Source organism: Agelaius tricolor, unplaced genomic scaffold, assembly GCF_023055355.1.
Source record: "Agelaius tricolor isolate 1412-34295 unplaced genomic scaffold, bAgeTri1.0.p SCAF_6, whole genome shotgun sequence".
Taxonomy (NCBI): Eukaryota; Metazoa; Chordata; class Aves; order Passeriformes; family Icteridae; genus Agelaius; species Agelaius tricolor.
Window position 1 is genome coordinate 24,204,260 of NW_027269266.1, and position 21,292 is coordinate 24,225,551.

At 36.6% G+C, this 21,292-nt stretch overlaps 1 protein-coding gene across 6 annotated transcripts in view; it reads right to left on the reverse strand.

Annotated features, from left to right (window-relative positions):
- Positions 1-21,292, reverse strand: part of ICA1 (islet cell autoantigen 1) — a 66,863-nt gene that overhangs the window by 36,503 nt on the left and 9,068 nt on the right. For 3 of the 6 annotated variants that reach the window (XM_071429073.1, XM_071429072.1, XM_071429071.1), the window contains exons 2-6: positions 18,310-18,348; positions 16,031-16,202; positions 14,071-14,143; positions 12,248-12,371; positions 9,899-10,097 (exon numbers count right to left, since the gene is read on the reverse strand). In XM_071429073.1, the coding sequence (XP_071285174.1) occupies positions 9,899-10,097; positions 12,248-12,371; positions 14,071-14,143; positions 16,031-16,202; positions 18,310-18,348 (607 nt within the window). Of the gene's footprint in view, positions 1-9,898; positions 10,098-12,247; positions 12,372-14,070; positions 14,144-16,030; positions 16,203-18,309; positions 18,349-19,561; positions 19,660-20,104; positions 20,151-21,292 lie in introns of all 6 variants that reach the window. The other 3 variants (XM_071429074.1, XM_071429076.1, XM_071429075.1) reach the window with 3 other exon arrangements.

Here is a 21,292-nt window from a genome sequence, read left to right on the forward strand (position 1 = left end):
AGCCAGCAGCAGCAACCCAGCTGACATTTCTGCTGGCTGCATGAGGCTCTCCTCCTATTTTATCCAGTATAGAGACAAACTACTTATGGTCAATATGTTTAACTTCAAACTGTACCAAAGGAGGGAGTTTTAATGCAGTGAGATATGTGACAGCTGAGAGCTGGAATGCACACAGCCTCTCCTCCCAGCTCATTCACACAGGGTCATTACAGGCATAAACTGTATGAAAGCAGCTCCACCTCTCAGAGCTTGTACCTCCTGGCTGCTCTCAGATTACCAGTGAGCAGAGAACACATCATGCTCCTGATACTATTATTATGGATAGCTTCCTCACAGCCATTGTGTTCATTTTTACAGCTTAGATCAATGTGCAAATTATTTTAAAAAGGGAACAAACATGAAATGATAATTTAAATGAAATGAAGGCAATAAATATGAACTTCTAGCCTTGTTAAAACATCTGCTTTTCTTCTGCTTTAAGAAGCCTTTTAAATACATGATTCAGCTTTCTGTTGGTAACAAGTTTCAGTTCTGGTCCAACCCAGAATGTGTGGTTTACCAGGCTGAAAGAAAAAAAAAGACCAAAAACCACTTGTTGACACTGACAGGGACCTTGAAGTAAGGACATACAAAGAAAATATTAATGATCAGCAAAGTCTTAAATTGAATACAGAATGACATTCATCTAAACAGCATTATTTCAGAGTTTGGGGATAGACTTTTACATTATGAGCCCCAAATGGAGTTCCAGTAGGGAACATACATCTGTCACTCTGCAGACATGAGTCATTACACCGCATTACCACCATTGAATGCACCCTCCCAATTTACAAACAGGTGTATAGTCTGACAATAAAGAATCATGTTTTATTGGTATGATCCAAGTCTATGAGTTGCTAAAAATTATTGCAAAGATTTGTAGCAAGAAGCAGGCCAACCAAGATAAATTGCAAAAATGAAGAAATAATATGGTCTTTCAGGTTTGAAAGATCACATACAGTTCTAAAGCAGGCATAACCTGGACTAAGTGTTAAATGTACTGAGAATTGCTGATCTTATCATAACTCACTTGTGTTAATCATATTAGACAACCTGAGAGCAAAGGATGGTTGCCATACATGGTACAGGGGGAATGCTGGCAAGTGGAGAGCAATTAGACAGTCAGCCCCTGCAGGAAACTGAGACAGGTAACTACTGCTTTGGAACACTGAAGACCAGAGGTGATGTAAAGAATATTGTAATATAGCATAAAACTAATATGTCTACTAGACTCATGACTGTATTAATCTAGTAATTATACAATTCAGTTTATCTTAGATAATGCAGATAATTTGAAGTTCTTCTTGACTCCTTCAGGTACTGTGTCCTCATAGGGAAAAATATAATTCATATTTTTAATTTCTTTGCATCCAAATTAAATTCTTCAAGGCCTGAGCAAGATTGTTACTAGAATCTGCATCTCCTCTGAGGAGGCAGATGGGAGGAGTGAATACGCTGGAATTAAATAAAGGGACTTGAAAAGCTCAAATTCAGGTGCAGTAACAATATCCCCACTGAAAGCTCACTGTAAAACAGTGAGCTGGCCTGTATGATCTCCTTAGCCATTGCAAAGGGCAGTGGGATGAACAGATGTACAAACTGTCAGGGAATGGCACTGACACATGTTGCAAATCATAGCTACATGTGACACCAACATTAAGAAAGACACCTTTAACAAAATCAACATGATTACCCAGTTCCTTTAATATTCAGTCCCCAGATGCTCTCACTGTCCTGAGTGCAGAGCCATCCTGTTTACAGTGCTAATGCAGAAGTCCCGTAAGTCAAGGTTTTGTGTTTCATTTTCTATTTAACCTTTCAGCACAGAATATAAAATGGCACCCACAAATAATCACAATTCATTTGTAACACAAAGTCTGTTGTAAATAAGCCCATGCATTGTTATTGCTGTTCCTGGTTGGCATTTAATATATCAATAAGCATGGCTTGTTTCCATCAAAACAATTTAATTAAATTTTGTCAAGACACAAACTCTGAAAGAGTACAAATGTATAAAAAAGACACAAATCTTTTTGTGGTGCTCTTCAGACTTCACAGCGTGCTATTAAAGATGAAACAACATTTGAAATCTAAGCAGGGTTCAGGCAGAACTCTGAATCAGAGATGGTGGTATATTTGCCATTTTTTTGGTTAGAACAGTACTTTTCTGTTTGTTGGGGTTTTTTTTTTAATCCTATCTAATTTGGTTTCATTATGTGAAGGAGAAAAATCAAACACAGCATCTTTTTAATCATTCAGAGCCTATGCAACATACAACTGAACAGCTAAGGCCTTATGAAGTCAAAGCAGATGGACTATATTATGCATGTGCCCAAGCATTTTAGGAAAGTATAAGAAGAATTCCTGGGCAGTGGCGACTATAGAAAAGCTTGGTTCTCTTGTGTAAACACTGTTTTCCCCAACAGCTGTATTCCCCTTCCTGTTTATTCTTCACTTCTGCAGAATTCTCTCAGTTCAGTCACATCTGTATTTCATTTATTTTTAAAAAATATTTCCTTCGCTATCCTCCTAGTCTTTTCATATTATTAAGGCTGAGGGAATTTTCCAAATCTCATTTCTCTTTTCACAGCCTACTCTGGTCATATTTTTTACACTTCATTTAGGTTCTGAATTCACAAAATGATCCACATGGGTAACAAGCTTTGCCCACATAGACCAGCTTGCAGGGTTTGAGTTTTCATGTGAGCAATAGAAATTGTCGAGGCAATCATCTTTGCTTTCCCATTTTCAGAATAATATTTCAGGTAATTTTGTTCCGTTTCTGTATTTTTTTTAATCCAATATTAAATTCAATATTTACACATTCCTATAATTATTAGGCATGAGAAAATTCCTGGAGTTTAAATTTTATCACACCATGTTTGAGAGAGTCTTTTTAATACTGGGACCAAAACCAATTATTACATAAAAGTTAAGGCTATTGATTTACATCACTGATTTTTTTTTGAAGATTTATTGTACTCTGTTGAAACATTTTTTACTCTGTTATTTAGGTGAACAGAAATTTTTAGGATGTGCCTGCCTACCTTTTCTCAACATAAATACAGGTACAAATGTACTGAAAATGTACAAATAACCCAAATCTGCCTTGTTTGATTTCAGCAAGGTCACATGAAACAAGGTTAAAAAACTATATCGTATCTGTAGACTGGAGGACTAATAGCAGACTAATTTTATTTTACTTTAATGCCATTTTTCAGAGTCTCACCTCAAATTCTTCTTTTGTAAAAATAACTGAACAGATGATGAACCATTTCTCAAGGGTAAGCATTAATCTCCGGAAGCAACCATATTCTACAAGCAATACCTCTAAAGATGATGTAATCTGTTCCAAGAAGTCTGTTTCTATTTTTAAGTGGCATACTGTTATTATGCTGTTAAAAGGGCATCTCCATCACACATTGTTACTTTGCTTTTAACTCGGTAACAATCATCAGTGATATTTAATATACATGAAATGGCTTCAGAAAATTATTGATTTTGTATCATTATGTACTCTGAGCCTTACAAATGGTACTTGAAATGGTAATTTAAAGTTGTAAGACTATAAAATGCTTTTACTGTGAAGAACATTTCTCCTAAAGGTTACCTTTTCAAAAGAGGTATATCTTTCCTAACTGCCTAAAAATGCTTGGGCATTTTGTATGTGACATATCTCGTAATGTTTTGGTTTCTCTGCTTAATGTTACTAAATATGATATTGAAGAAGCTGGAAAGAACATTATAGCAGAAACTCCTCAAAGATAACATACTCAGCACTGGAACTCCATCTACTTTTACAGGGAGATGCAATAATCACAAAGCAACAACTACAATTTTGAGTGAGGAGCACTTTTTATATGCCTTGTCGTTCCCTACCCTAATTTCTCAGTAAATCACTAAATTTAGCATTTCCAACACATGTACACTTTCATATTTAAAAACCTGACTTCAAAACCCCTACTCTGCCTGCTATTCCCTACCAGAAAGAAGCCAAACCTACTCCTGATGGCACAGGCATGCCACAAGAAGAGATGTGTGTGGGTGCTGCTTATCATCATATTGTAAGAGTGGGCTGTTATCCTTATCTCTGCTATCACATTGCTACACTAAGATGTGGATCTCAGAGTGCAGTTTGACATCATCTTACTAATTTTAGAGGAGACACATACTCTCTACCTTGCAGAGAGTATTATTGCATCTCCTGGAAGTTCACCTATTCTTCTAGTAAGCAGCAGCAATCCAAATCACTGAAGAGAATAGGTGGGGTTTTTTTTTATTTTTTTAAAGGAAGATTTTGAACCAAGACTGATAAAAATCATATTTATTAATGTGAGAGGCTTTACTATCCCAGATTCCTAGCAGGTATGAAGAAAGCCACCATTCTTTTTTCACACTGCAGTGCCACACATCTCATATCCAGCATAAGTCTACTGAAGCAACTCAGACCTTTCTGACACCTCCAGAGCACAAACACCAACAATGTGCTCTCTCACATGCAGGGGCCTATATTAATGTCACCTCAAGATAAAAGTGCTTAAAGTTTTTCAGATGGAGTTGGAATTTAATTGGAAAGTATCACCCAAAGGCAAACAGAGACGACTACTGTCTAAAACTTTTTTTTAAGAGGTGTTTTTGTTAATTTTTAAAACCCAAGGTTGGTCAACAGTGACTACCCCAGCTGGCTCTAAACATCCACCAATTAGACTGCTACTTGTAACTATGACAACTTAGAGTCTTTTATTTACACCATTGTGACTTCCATGGCCAAAGATATTTTTCTTTAAGATCCTGGTGTACTTTGCTGTTGGAAAACCGAAAGATTTTCCAGCTTAATATTATCTGCAGATGCAAACAGCATTAGCATATTTTCTCTTGGCTGGCTTTTAATAATTCAAGTAGAACATGACCAGCAAACAGCACCACAAAACTTCTAAGAGGGTCACCCTCAAATCAATTGTTTTATTAGATATAGAAAAATACTTGGAAAATATATTACAGATGTACAGATTTTGTTCTGGCAGGAAGAGAGTTTAGTTGATCTTTAAGTTGTTTTCCATCTTTAAGTTCTATGATCCTCGGAAACTTTGTTTAGTGTCAATATTCTCAACTCTCAGCTCCTGAGAGCTCTTATTTTTCTAGTAAAGTTAAATTCACTTTTCCAGTAATCACTCATAAGGAACTGCAACAATACAGATTTGCAATTTGTTTCTCATTAAAAGAATAATTTGACTAAAAATGCAAAAATATAAAAACCACCATCATGTACTTTTATTTATAAACCTCTGTTTTTACTTGCTCTTCAGTTTGCTAGCTTCTAAATGCCTACAGATTTCCTTTTCACTTTATTTTTACCACAAACTGAACTTTAGTTCCCAATGATGGCAACTGCCAACTCTGTCCTTACGTCAAAGATCAGCTTCATATTTGGTTTTTCTCCTTCAGTAGGCTTTTTGCATTTTCTGAACTCTCCAAGAGTTTTCAAAAGTAACAGAGAATTAAAAAAAAATAAATTAAAACAATACTCCAGTACATTTCCAAAGTGCCTTTAGGTTTGCTGGGCTGTTAGCAGCTGATGTTAATGGATAGGGGAGCAGCAGATGATGCTGTAACCTGGTACAGCACCTTTATCGTCACACAAGCCAGAATGTCCTTGTGCCCAGCTGTGATAACAGGCAAGGGGACAGCAGGGGAAGAGAGTTGTAGGTCCTGAGCCTTCCTGACAGGCTGCAGATGTATCTGAGCCATACTTGCTGAGACCTTTACAATGAATACATATAGTCAGTGATTCCCTTATGACCTTTCAATCAACAGATTTATTTATATCTTCATTATTTCCCATCTATCCACAGAAGTTTTAACTTTCAAATATATTCAAGGAAAGCTTGCACAGGCCAGCCACTCCCTATATTGGTACATTTATAACAACAGCAGTTCAAGTTACTGTTATGACATTTTGAGCTCTTGTTGAAACTTCCTTCTTCCCACTTTACTTTTCTCTTGACAGATTTAAAATTACATTTAAGGACATTCATTTTGTTTCAAGTATATAAAAGACTATAACTAGAAAGAACTGGAGATAAAATGTATCCAAACAATTCAGCTTCTAGCTTGCAAGTTCTCAACATCTGCACCCAAACGGAGAGCTGGGTGGTAAGGTGCAGGGCAGCCTGTCTCAGGGAGCCCAGCATTGCCACTGGGTACTTACAAAGATACTCCAGCTTTGGATCAAGCCTCAGAATGAAGGGGAAGCAGAGGAGTACAAGAACAAAGGAAGCAAAAAACAAATATAGAAAGGATTCATCTGCTTTATCAATGTAGCATGATAAACAACCTATCATGCCACAGATGTAATTTTCTCATAGCTAGCTTGAAGGTCAGCATGACAATTCTTTTCAGCTCTCACTTTTTATTTGTTAGGGATGGCAGTGAAATGTACAGGTTTGATGAGAAAGTCTGTATTGAACTGTACATGAGATAGCACAGCCAAGTAAAATTGAACAGCACATCATCCTGTGTCCTGAAGGCTGCATGTGGAAGGCTGTGTCCTGGTCTCAGTTTATCCTACACACTGCTGCATTCCTGCTCAGAAAATGCATGGAAAAGCTTACCTTTTTCAGAGCTGGGAGAAGGACACCAGCACTTGGGCCATTTGGTCTATATTTTTACAATGTCACAGCACAGTTCATGTTATAATGCACAGTCTCTCCAGACAGATAAAAGAGACCAGATTTAAGAACTTTAAAAATCTGATCAGTATGGAGAATTTGGTAAAAGGATATTAGCTCATTAACATTCTTCTATATATCACAGCACTGTTTAGATGCTCTTAAGGAACACTTCAAACTCTGAACTTGGGATGGAAGACCTCTGTAACCAGAACAGCACTGGACTGTTCATAAAAACTGCTAATAGGAAAAAAAAAGAAGTTACATAGCATTTATAGAACTCTGCAGGGAAAAGTAAATACCTATTTCCTTAGTTTGACTCAAGTAGCTACAATTACATAGCTATCTTCAAACAACAATGTAAAAAGGCTGCTCTGCAGTGCTCTGAGACACTCTGAAAGGGGTAGTGTTGCTGGGTCTTGCATACTTAGACTGACGCCTTAAGAACAGCATTAGAAAATTCTTTCAAGTACCTCATTGTTTTAAAAGAGGGCTACAAAAATGTCAGTGTTTTAACTCAGATTTTATCAGCTCTGAAAATACTGACTCAACTATTGATCTTTTAGCCCAAGCTATTCTGAGGGAAGGTATGAAAACCCCATCTGGATTGATTTAGCTTTGGTCTCCAAAAACAAGTACCATATCTGTATACATAATGATACATTAAGGATTACATTATAAAAGGCTACATACTTGAAAAACATTCCTTTAACTAAATGATATAAATACTGCTGATGTACTAGGTGCATTAAAGATCATTAAACCAGCACTGTTTACTAGAAATAAAAAAAAAACCAAAAAACGTTTACTTAAGCAATACTTTGGATTTTTACAATCAGAAGTCTGAAGAAAACTTTCTTTCAAGTGCTCTGACAGGATTAGCTTCACTAACTACTTGGTGGTGTATCATTCAATATGCAGCTCCAGCTCAAAATGCTTCTCTCTGGCAATGGTATATTTAAGAACCAAAAACCTTACGTGAGTTATTGTAACATCTTTCTCAACACAAAACTAGCATGACTTCTTAAATTGTTACAGATCCAAAATAAGCACTAAAACCTCAGCATTACACTGCCACACTATGGCACAATTAAGATCTGCAAGCAAAAATAGAAAAAAAAAGACAATAAAAACTCCTCTAATTATTTAGAACTACAGAATCCACCACTAATTTTTGTAAAGCACTAAGCACTAAAAAGAAACTTAGATCTTGCTCAGCTACAGCTACCTAGGAACATTATACTTGTGGATTTTATTTCAGTATTTTTCCCCCGATTAAAAACCAAAATGTTTACTTTCTGCAAGTATTAAATCTTCAAAGACTAGCTTGATATGCCTGTTGCACAGATGGGAAATGTGGGAAAGTGGATACCAGGGGCATTTCTTTGCTTTGTTGGCTAAAAAATGTAGAGCTTTTTGTTCTCTGCATTACAATGTGAACTGAGAGGTTTTCAGTCAACAGCCAGTTGGACAAGAGAAATGTTCAGAAGACTTTCAAGTTTGGTTTTTTAACTATTTGAGGTCATGCTACAGAATTTTAGAATCTACTTTTATTTTTTTATCTCAGAATGTAATTTATTTCAGATCTAGAAATATTTAAAAATACTTAGTATTTCCACATTTTTGCTACTAAATTTTGCAAGAACTTAAAAAAACCCTTTTTTTTGCTGACCTTGAAGCACAGCAACTCAAGATGTCCGAAATTTCACATCTAGGTTTTTATCTACAGCAGCTCACTGCACAAACCATATGTTATTTTAATTACTTTGCCATTTATATAATTTATGCTTTCCACGGCACTTGTTTAGCAAGAAAGCTATAAATCAGTTTTCTGTTACCATTACTGCTTTATTCATTCTAACATTCCATTTTTAAATGTTTTCCTAATAAATCAAACAATGTACATAAGCAATCAGCTGAGGCCAAGACCATAGCAATTATTTTACCTGCAAGAACTTGCCATTACAAACATTCCCCATAGGGCATAATAAAATATATGTCTGGTGCCACAAGACTTACAGGAATACCCTGTACTGAAGCATTAAATAAAGATTAGATGACTAACTGGGGCACTATTTGTTCCATCCCTTTCTTAATTGCTATTGTCACCACTTTGGTTTATAAAAAATAGCAGTTAGATGCATGCCAGTCCTTTCCTGTTAGGATGGTTTAGTCAGGCTTTTAAAATCCACAATTATATACCTTTTATCTTCAAGCACTTTCACTTACAGACTGCTTAAGCCATCAATTAACAGGATTTTCTCTTTTATACATTACCTACCTCTAAGCCACACACATATATACATGTACACTTTAATACAGTTTCTGTTATTAGACCTCTGCTTTCAATTATCACACAATTCTGTACATTTTTTTACTGCCTTTATTCAAAGCATGAGCCACTTGGTTATACCTAAGATCCTAAGTCTTCCTGATAGGCAGCATCTATTAACAGCCAACTGTGAACATTATAGACTTTTAACAAACTTGGCTCTAGGGCCTCACTAGAAAATGTGAAGTCTCATGTGCATTCCTGAACTGTGACAGGACCAGCCTAAATAAATTCTATACTCTCACCTGGTAGCAAAATTGCAGCCTACCACCTAGGACTTGTGATTTTGCAAGTCTTTTGGGAGGGGAGGAGTTTAGCAAACTTGAGTGACACTGAATGAAGGCTATTTATGGAGAATGCCTCCTTAGCAGTTTTAGTGTTTAGCAGTTGCCAAAGAATCACACTGAACTGCATCAGGAACCTAAAAATAAATTCCAGATTTGCAACTCCTCCCCAAAATCCAACTATAGCGAATTTTGAAAATGTTGGTCTTTAACTGCCCTCAAAATTTAGCAGCAGATAAATTAGGTAGAGCACTTCTATTATTGTTTTTTAGCTGCAAAAATTAATATTCCCTTCCCCCTCTGACAGCAGACATGTCTTCCTCTATTAGTCATTCAGGCATCACCACTAAGTATTCAAAATTAGATAACCTTCTTCAAAAAGATATATTATTTAAATTATAAAGACGTATGCTGAAGTTGAACATACTACTAAAAAATGCCTTTCCTTACAGCTCACAAAGAAGAGGTTAGGATAAATGGCATCCTCATTGCTTCTTAATTATGCCCTCCTTGGAAGAATCAAAACCATGCTTCATTGTCATTCATTAGGCAATCACTTCTGGGAAACCTCATACCTTCCTGAACTTTTCCATCTGCTTATAAAGATCCGGATCCAGCTCCTGAGACACATCTTTCATCCAGAGTAGAGCTCCTCTGTATTCAGTCCGATACTGCTCCATCCTGTTCACTGTCAGCCACGTGTCTGAGATGGCCCTGTATCTGAAAGTCTCCACTTCTTGATACAACCTACTGAGGGGGGCACGGAGTGCTAACCTGGGGAGGGCATCAAGCAAAGACAGGAAGGAGAGGAACATGTTAAACATGTTGCTCCACAAAGGATTAATACAACTCCTGGCAGTTTACTAGCACTCAAAAAAAACCACACACAGCAACACAGTTCACTTAAGTGCCAGTGTACATTCAGATGATTCTACCACATGGTTGGAGGTGCACATGAAACAGTAATTTTGAACTAATATTGTTTGCAACTCTTCTGTTCAAATAGCAACTTATCAATTACACATGTGAGTGGAAAAGAAACCTCTTCTACTGTGCCTATGTATTTTAGTTTGATCACTTGTATGTTTTTACCATAGTGGAAAAGTATTACAAATGTATGAGGAATGTCATGCTAAACATCACAAAAAGTACTTCCATTAGCCTTTTAAGTCTTCAAATGTAAATGTAAATAAATAAGTCATCTGTCAGGTAGATAATTATCTGAGGTTTTCTTTGTGGTTTTGTTTTTGTTTGTTTTTTTTAGTAACTGGAACAATTTCTTTGAAGGACATTACCTTTTCTTTTGGAAGATTTAGACATTTACCTAAATGTTTCTTCTGACAACCACAATTTGGAAAGGCAGTAGGGAACACTGTTGTCCTCCCTATGCCATTACTTCAGCTCCTAATGGGATCTCAACACCAGACAGGATTATTCCTTTTGCTTTGCTTCCTCCTGCTGCTTCTGCTTCCCTCTTGCTTTCCAGCAGCACCTCACTGGAATGGGTTCAATTAGCCCTACACCAGCAGAGAGATAGTTTAATGTGCAAGGAAGTCCCTTGGCATAAGAGAATTTCTAATTTTGGCTCCAGCACCCAAGATATGTTGTCTTGATCTCCAGCTAATGAGCTAGCTACAAGCATGAAACATGGGAAACAATAAAAGCAGTTCCAACTTCAACAAGAGTTTGAGGATAGCTCAAAAGAAGAAAGACAATTTTTTTTTTTTATGTCAATTTATTTGAAAAGATGCCTTAAAAAAGTACTGGGCCAGAGCTATAATAATATGTGAATTCAATGTGACTTGTTGTTTTTTTTTTTTTTCCCCATGATGCTTTTTCTCATTCCATAAATTCTTACCAAAATATCCAAAAGAAAGTTTAGTTTATGTAGATATGCGTTGAGATTTCTATTAACAGTTATGCTTCATAAAGGAGCAAGCCATCAGTACTTTTGCTCAAAGGTGCCTTACAAGTGCCTTAATGATCCCAATCATGACTGCTACTGGAGGTGCTAATGACCAAACTCAAGCCCAAGATAATAAATATATGAAATTCTCAGTGCTCTGTATGCTATGCTTCATTTTGAGCCAAACAACTGCACTGTTAAGATAAAGCCAGAAAGTATCATAGTAGTTAAAAGCCCTCCAAAATCCTGTAAAACATAATGGAATAGAATTTTCCTTTGTGAGTGATGGCGATTTTCATCCTTTCATAGTCCTAATGCTGTGAAAAAGAGCACAATACTTACAACGACATCAGGTAATGTTACTTTTAAACTCCTAGAACAAACACTGGGTCAGTGACACATGAAGGACTCTGGTTAACAGCAGGTGTTGGTGTGCCTGTGTGTCCATCTGGATTCCTTGCCTTTTACTTGCCCCTGAGCTCTGTAGGGATCTGGGATCTTCTCTCAGGGGAACTTTACACTAAAGTTCAAGCAGAAGATGGCATTCAGACTCCTCCTTTCTCCTCTATCTAGTTGATGTATGAGACCCGATGGCCCAGAAAAAAGTATTCCCTTACTCATTCCCTCCCTTGCAGGAACCAGACACCTCCACAGTGAGCTTGCTGCAGCACTTCTCTGCAGAGTGAGAACTGCTACCAAACAGGAGAGGGATCTGACATCATCTCCTTTACAACCCTACTGCTGGAGAAGCTCCAGTACAGCCCTAGAGATACTGAGCTGAACAGGCACAGGCAGGGGATCTGAAGATAGATATAGTAAGTCTATGGACAAAAAGCACCATCAGGCAAAATTCAAGAAGTCACTAATATTGCCAATGTTACAGCAGATTTTGTCAATGATTTTCCTATCAATTGGTTCCTCAACCATTTTAAACGGCCAAATGAATGATAACATTGGTGAATCAACTACCGTTATCACAAGTACTATGCAAATCAGACAGAAATGTTGACCCATATACCTTTGCTGAGAAGAAAAGCAGAGGGCCTTTCCTGTAGCTTGCATCATTTTTCCAGCTCTTGTTTTATCCTGAGAACCCTGTGATCGAAGAAATTTCCCCAATTCATTTTCTTCCTGAGACAGAACTAACAAAAAATAAATGAGTTGTCAAATATGTTATTTAATTGGTTCCTAACAGCTTAAAAACTGGCCTAACATCAAGCAGTTTAAGTTACTTTAGGTCCAAGCAGCAAAGCAAAACTAAGTAATTTCACAGAATTCCTGCATTTAGTAAACAGGAGACCTGATTCATTTGAGACATTTGCTGATACACTTAACAAGAATCACAAAATTCCATCAGTGCCAAAAGACAACAGGAAAAATGTGCTATTTCTTTCTTATAAAGGAAAAGCTGGGTTGGTTATATTACAAAAAGGGTCTTATTACATCTTGATTGCAGTTAACTTTCAGTGTTGTGTTTTTTGGGTTCTGTCTGGTTTGGTAGGTTGTTTTTTAGTTCTTTTTTACCACCTGGATTGCCTCAGCTGATAGCATACTTTTATTGAAGCTTGTTCCAAGTTGTACTAACCAAAACTCATTTACTTGCTTTTCTCTTACTCACCATTCTTCATGCTTGACTACATAAAATTTCACATGACAAGTCTAGTACTTTATTTTAAAGAACATTTACTTTCAAATTACCCGGCAAGATTACTTGACAACCTGAACATTCTGTAATTCAAACACTGTATTTCAACTACCTGAAACATATCTACCTCAAGGAAATTTTTTAATTTTTTAAACAGGAAGATGAAGTGGTTTTACACTGAATTGTTGACTGCTTCTAAACTGGGACCATGTACCACAGAGAACCTTAGAAAAACATTTAATGATGCTCTCATCTCTTTGTCTTTTAAAGTGGCTATCTCCTATACTACCAATGTCAATCACTATCAAGAGGGAGAATGGCCTAAAACAATGAAGAAGATCTCCTGAAGTCCTCTTGCCATTTTCCAAAATGGCAACAGCCAACTCCAGTGCAGACTCAGCACTCTTTGGTAGAAGATGAACATCTGCATCTGATGCAAATCTTGCCATCAGATTTCACCTGCCAATTCTTTAACTTGATACACTACTATTCTGTATTTCAATTTCACCTCCTGATTCTGAAACATTCTCTCTGACTTTCTTTGGATAAAGAAAAATGAAAGCCTTGAGAAAATGCAATTGAAGATTTACTGATTTCATAGCTGGACTCTCTCCTTCAGGCCAGAAATCAAATAATATGGACTGTAGAGAACCTTTAGAGGACATTTAATACAACTTGCTGTTAGAAACTTCCCAAATCAGGTCCCCCATCTCTCACTAATGACTGTCACTAATTACTGTATGGTTTTTACAATCAAGTCAGCATTATCAAATTCATCATAATAGCACAGATTACTTGATTATAAAACTAGTAGTAAGACCAAAACTCTTCATCAGCAATCCTGATTTAAAAAAAAAGCAAAACAAAACACAACACTAAAACTGTTTAGAAAGGAGTTATGATTTCTAGACATGACTCTTCTGAATTTGTCAACTAAGTGATGGGGGAAAAAAATTAAAGAAAGCTTTCTCCAGTCATTATTGCTATCACTGCATTATATCAATATATAAAACGTCAGAACTGGGAAATCTTTAAACAAATAACCATATCTGCTTTTAGGTGACTGCAAGGAACATTACTTTTGAATAGGATGAAACTAGTAGTTCCCCGCTTTCATTTTTACCTTTTCACTTGTTCAATGATTCCATAATGAAGACCTTCTTATCATTTTAACTACTGTGTTTGATCATACTTACAACAAATCCTTTTTTGATACAGTTCAATTGCTTTCAGCAACTCCATACACGTTCTCTGAATAGAATGGAACAGCTGATATTGAAACAAAATACACAAAAATTTGTCAAGTGTATGCAAGAAACACTGAGGAATAAACTACAAGAAAGACCTTAATTTTTCATAGAACTTATTAGGGAGCATTCTTTTCTTCTTGAACAATGAGCAGTATTTCTGGTATTTCCCTTATCAATTGTGCTCTTCTTTCAATTAAGTTTTTTACTGAAACTAAAGACTGACCAATCATAACTTTACAGAAGGAAAATAAAGAAAAAATAACTTTGGAAACAGTCTACAACAGTTGGTAGTTAACCAAAGGACTTGTGTTGGGTGTGAGTTTTTTTAGGTGATATCTTTGTATAGATATGAAGATGTACAAATCTGCTTCTAAAAACCTCATGGTAGAACAGAGTTATCAAAATATGGGAATATGCATACAGAATTTTTCATAGACACTGTGAAATCTAGTGGAACAAACTTGCATAGGTATGGCCAACACAGAAGGTTGTTGATTTAAACTATAAGTTTTATTGGCATATTGGAAACAAATTTCTAAAGCAGCAGCTTTCAAAGGAAGTAGAGGTTAAAAAAAAGAGTCAGTCATGACTATATTTGGAGATTATTTCTAGGAAATAGAAAAATTACTACTCTCTCTGTCTGTCCATCTAAAACCTCCAGACTGCAACTAAAATCTAAACTCTACCATATGAGGCATTACACAGCTAGAAGTAAAATAGACCACTGGCACAGTCAGTGCTTTCTTTCAAGGCTGCTTGATTACAAATTTACACAGGTCTTGTCTTTTCAACTGGGAGTATGACTTGCAAGTGAGAATTTGTTCAAAACATGCTTATTCCACTTGTGTGAACACAAGTTTCCCTATTTCCAACCCCACTTGAGCTAACAAAGCATCTCTCCTCATGAGTCTGCAAAACAGCAGACATGGTAAAAACTCAGGTATGTATCTATAAAATACTGTTCCATACTTCCAGCTTGTTTTACATCAATACTCCTGGATTTATAACTCTGTAAGTAGAAGCACCAGGTGATAAGTTATTGCTCTTGTGTTTGTTGTACTACAGCCTCCTGTATTTCAGCTAAAACATAAATAAACTGAGAATCCTAAGTCAATATTTTTTAAGAAACTACAGGAAAGCCAGTAAAGCAAAACATTTACCATCATGCAAGAAAACAACACAAACAGAACTTACATGGACATTAACTGGCTTATTACACTTCCATAGTACATCCTCTATTTTTTGCTTAGTCTCAAAGACATTCTAGGTCTTCATTTCGTAGAACTTTAACCTATTTTTTTTCCTCAGTGGAGTTGAGGATACTGACAGTGGGACTGTATTTGTCACACAGCAGGATTCCTTCTCTTTGTTTTATTTTTAAGACTTTCAGAGGCTTCTTTTGACATTTCAGAACCCACTAATCTGCTTGAAACCTTCAGAGTAGAATGCACTGTGCACCTTGTGCACACTGTGCTCCTGGGCATATTGCATCTTTTTCAGGTATATGTGGTATTTCATACTTGTATAAAAAAATGTCATTTACATGCTCAATAAAATACTTTTAGGAAAAAACCAAATCACCTTAAACTGACATAGGCAAAGGATAATCTCCTCCCCTGCTAACAAAAGGAGAAAATCTGTCCCTAAAATATGAAAATAAATCTGAGATATGTTAAGTTCCAAATAAAGTTAGAGGGACATAGGTTTTTGTGTTACAAAATTCCCCTATATTCCCTGAATTTACATAGATACTTTTGTCAGAATCTGGAAGAGATATTACATGAAAATTATAAAAATGTATGTATGTTATTATATCTTATATGCACACATATTAAAGGGTTGATGGAAATGAAAACACTTTAAAAATTAACAAGTAGAGAACAGACACTATGTAAACATTACAAACCTCTAGTTTTGCATCCAGATCTGCATCTGAAGCAACAACATGCTCATCTTCCTTTTTTCCTGTAACTTTTATAAGGGTTTGTTTTGTTTTCCAGTATTTCTGTTGCATTTTATTAACCACAGATTTTTCTTGGCTTTGAGCATACTGATCATAAAATTCTCTTGGATAGTTGCTAGAAAATTAACAAACAAAATTTAAAACTTCAATTGGATACTTTAAAGATAAGTCTAACACACTCAATTAATACATTTCCATTAAGAATATTGCATTTGCATGCCAACACATATATTCTAACATGCAGCTCCTCATTATGCATTAATAACAAAGCAACTAAATTACTATATTTCCCATCCTACTCTGAAAAATGATACACTGGTTTCAACTTGAATATCTTAACCATGCAGTACTGCCTAACAAACAGCCTCAAAGAATTCTTCCCAATGCATTAAGAAAGGATTTATAGCCCATGGAATTAACTTTTTATTTTGTATAATTAATAGAAGAGTTTCAAGTGAACTAGCAGAGTTGCTTAAGCAGGTAGCAATTTTCATGCCATTTCAGCACTGTTGGGATGTGACACAGCTCATTTTATGAATGGGATTAGACTACTTCTTGCCCTCCTTTTTTGGAATTGAATAAAAAAAAGAATTAGAAGAACACTCATCTCTTTTGAGCATGCTATGTGAAAGACTGATATCTCACATCTCTCTTTATACAACTGACTACATGACAACTGTGGGTGTATAACAGGTAACCTTTTCTTTCAAGGATTAGTTTTCACAGACAAATAATTCTGCATTCCTGTAGCAATAAAAGTGCAATATATAAATTCCATATTCCACAATATTTAAGCCATACTCAGACAGCTTAATAGAAAATATAGCCTTACCATGAAATCTCAGTGTCTTTCAGGAAGTGTTATTCCATTATTAATTTGTGTAAAAGTACGTGCATTTTCCCCTATGTGCACATATAAAAAGCTGTGGTACTCTTTCAGCTTTTTACAAGTACATGGTTGCTAAACACTGCTATACTGGATACTTTCCAAAACTGAAATAGGTTGAGTTTATTTTGAGAAAACACCTTACACCTGGAGTGACAAACTGGGGTTCATTAGTGAGATATTGACCCCTAGTTCTGTTCACAACACACAGATTGCTCAGAGACCAAGAGGTCTTCAGAGCCAACATACACATCAAGTCACATATGGAGATGTGTCCCTGCCCATGGCAGCAGGGGGGTTAGAACCAGATCACCCATGAGGTCCCTTCCAACCCAGGTCACTCAATCATCCTATGACCCTCTGATTATATGTATCATATATATATATATATAGATATATCTATATCTATACATTTGCTGTGAAGCAATACAGCCATTCTGAAAAAGCAAGCCATTGGTACACACTCCCCAAAAAGGGTACCACATCTACCCTACAAAGTCACTAGTGACACAGTTTAACCTGAAATGGAAATTTTTTCCACAGGGTTACATTACTTGCTTTAGTTACTTTTAATCAGTGAGTTAGGTGACAGCACCTTAATTACCAAAGAGGTGGTAAGAAATTAAACTGGAAGTGAGCAGAGACATAATTTTAAAAAACACTTATACAGAGCACTTCATGGCTTCTTCACCAAACTTGAAAGGCAAAGATATTTACCCATTTGATTCTACACAAATATTAGTTCCAAGAGTTTAATTTATTAATTAAAATCAAAATAAAGGTCTTTTGGTGCTACAGCAGAAAATAAAAAACACGTACAAAACATACCACATTTAATTGGAACTCTGTACAAACAAGCCATTACACATACTGACAACAGACAGCCTATCAAGTTGGGTGAATATTATATTGACATGTTTGCTTATACATGCTGCACCTTTAAAATACAAAAATTACTGCCTTTAATGAATAAAAAGACCCCTCCTGTATTATAAGAAAACATAATATGAGAGTTTATTAAAAATAGAATTACTTTAATATTAATTAAAAATACCCATCAAACTTCTCACAAGGTATTATAAAGGCTGTAGCTGCCTGGGTGTGTGTTTCTGCTACAGCAGTGAAAATAACTGAGATCCCATTTCAGTAGTCAAGTGAAGAAAACACCATAACTCATCTGATGTTAACCAGCTACTAACAAAAGGTCACAAAAAGATTATAAAAAGTGCTGGGATTAATACAGATTCCTGAATTATGAGACTGATAGGCAAACTGAACAAATCAACATACAAACACTATTAGCTCTTAAGAAAAAAAAAATTATCAAGATGCTTACTATTTATGACCTTCCATGATTCTTGTTTTCTTCAGACACCTAAACAAGAAATGATCAGTTAATACAAGTATCTGTAATTTTTAAATAAAACACTAGAAATCCTCTATCTTTTCCCTCAGAAAATTAATATGCTGCAGCATCTTGTTTACCATATTACAAAAGAAAACTCTTCAATCTGTGAGCCAAATGCCTTCCTTGTGTACCACAATTCTCACAAAAACCCATTACAAATGGATTTAAGTGCTGCCAATCCTTCTATGCTAGCAAGTTTTTCAACCAAAAGCAAATTTACCAGGCACAAATTCAATAAATTCAGTGACTTTTGATGAGGCATGCCAAAATTGTCCATGCTAGGCATCACCCTCAGTCAAGTTTTTTTCCGACAAGTTTTAGCCACAACAAAATTCAATTACTTTTTACCTTTTTTTTTTTTTTGCCTATATCCCACTGACCTATTTTTCTAAATATAACTATATAACTAGTTATATCATGTCTTGAGTCAGAGATGCAAAATTTAATGACCAGATGGTTTTTCTATGAGGGACACTGCAGATCCTGAGGATAGAGTATGATTTGTAGGCATTAAAACTTTAGATTTTTTAAGTTACCATCTCCAGCTTGGATACTCAAGTTTCCCTCTATACTTTGAGCTGGCCAGATGGAATGCACATGATTTCCCACCAGTACCTGAGCATGCTCCTTCCAGGCCAAATTTAACAGCCAAGCCAGATACACATAAACAACAAGCACCAGGCTTCTCCTCTGCTGCTTTCAGAGAGGACTGGCACATGGGTAACATGGGAATGGAGGCACTGCAGCAGGGTCTGGGTGAGACCAAAATGAAGCTAGTGAGATGGGTGGTGCTGATGGGGAATGGACTTCAGCAAGCAGAGGCACACAATGAACACACCAACAGGCTCCACTAAGGTATGAAGCTGACTGACTGAGAAAACAGTAATGGAAAAGAGCTAGGGAGGTAACAGTGCTGAAACTGAACTTTGGCTCTAATCCAAGTAAGAAAGAAAAGGGGTACAAAGGGGAGTCATCACGTTGGAAGCTAGCACAGTACTGCATACAGACAGTGTGGTTAGCACTGGAGAGGCAAAGGGACTGGAACAGATTGCAGGAACCCAAACAAGGCAATGCAAACAACCTGGATGCTTCCTGCAAGCATAAAGCACATGCACTTCCATTTGGAGCTGAATGGAGCCAAATCTCAGAATTCTGAGCCTAACCTCTCTGCTGTCAGTACCTGTGAAACTTGCTGGCAAAGATCCAGGAGATACTGCAAGATTATATCAGAGCAGGAATTTCGCCTGAATTGGAATTTTTGTGAAATGTTCTTAAGCACTGCAGGAGAGACCACAAGAAAATTAGTAACTCTGTCTTCAGACCACAGTTCAAATGTAAGGGTCAACAGCTAAAAAAGGAGAAAGAAAGAATCTTTTCAGATTGTTGTGTTACAGAACCATTGAGTCAGACAAGATACAGAATGGACTGCTGTGCTGTTCTTTCTAGAGCCATAGGTACAGACACTACTAACTCATTTTCTAATACCTTTATATTCTTGACTTCACTGTTTTCATACTGGTCCTCCTTAAGTCAACTGTGGGGGTGTGTGAGTGAGATAAGACCACAGGATTTAGATTGTATACACAAGCTTGTCCATGACTCAGTTTAGCAGCACACTTGGTTTGACAGGAAGCAAAGAACAGCCTGTCTAGGTGGACTAACACGTACATTACTTGGAACAAAGTATAAGCAACCAGTATGGGGAAATGTGCAAGGCACTGACCTTATTCACTGTACACATCCACCTGCTTCTTCTGAAACCACTGTCCCTACAAAAAATAAATAGGGTCATGGTGAAACAGCTGTCATTTGCAAGCACAGCTCATGCTCTTTCTTTCTAAACATCTGACCTCACCTTCTGACTCTGACATCTTCCTAGGTATATTCTTCCAGGCCCTACATAGCACCCTTATGCCCTGAAGATATTCTTTGAGTGAGTTTTTACATTCAAAATGGACAATATTTTCATGGTATGAAAATGAGGGCATGTATTCTCTGTTCTGCTGTGTGATGGGATGGCATTTGGGGCTACAAGACCTGCTGGGATGGTGTCCTATGGCCAATCAAGGTGGAAGGAAACAGAAATGGAGCCTTACCTACACTGCCTACTGGAAATGGCTCCTGGCATGTGATTATCATCCAAAACAGGCCAGGAGGGAAAAAGGTCCCAGAGAGTTCTAGATAGTATAGATAAAAAGCATGCCAGGGAGATTGCTGTAATTAAGCAGTAGCAACAAGCAGCAGCCCAGGACACAAACTCAATCCCTGTGCCCATTTTATTTCCAGTATGGAGCTGACTTTTGGTCATAAATGAGAATTCAGTTTGCAAAGACAGCTGAGTAAGTACTAGCATTGAAAAAACAGAAATGCAGTTGCTAAAAAAAAGTGCAGTAAATTGTCTCTGCAGTAATTTAACAGGCCCCTAATTTATTTATATAATCTCTTACTTCATGTGTTGTTATTGTCTGTTCCAAGACCTGGAACAAAAAAGGGTTAAGATACTGGTTCAGCTCTAACAAAGGACACTACTAAAAGCATAGCTGAAAGCAGTGAGATTTTTAAAAAGAAATATCGAAATCTAAGTCTAGTCTCAAAAAAGGAGAGATACCAATAAGAGGGGACAGGCAACAGCCCAGGGAAGTATCCCAGAATTAAAAGGAACATTTTACAGCCATGTAAAGAACAATCCCTACAGTCACAAAATACTGCCCCTGAGGCTGCAGAGAGAGATCAAGAATGAGCACATAACTTCTCATTACTTCAAGTTTGGAACTCTTATGCTTTTGAAGAACAAGACAAATGTCCCAAAGAGAAGTAACAAGCCAGCTGGTCTTTGCCAAAACTGACTACAATAGAAGCACATGACACTAACTTGAATCTACCAATACTCTCTCCAAAAATTGCAGTCACA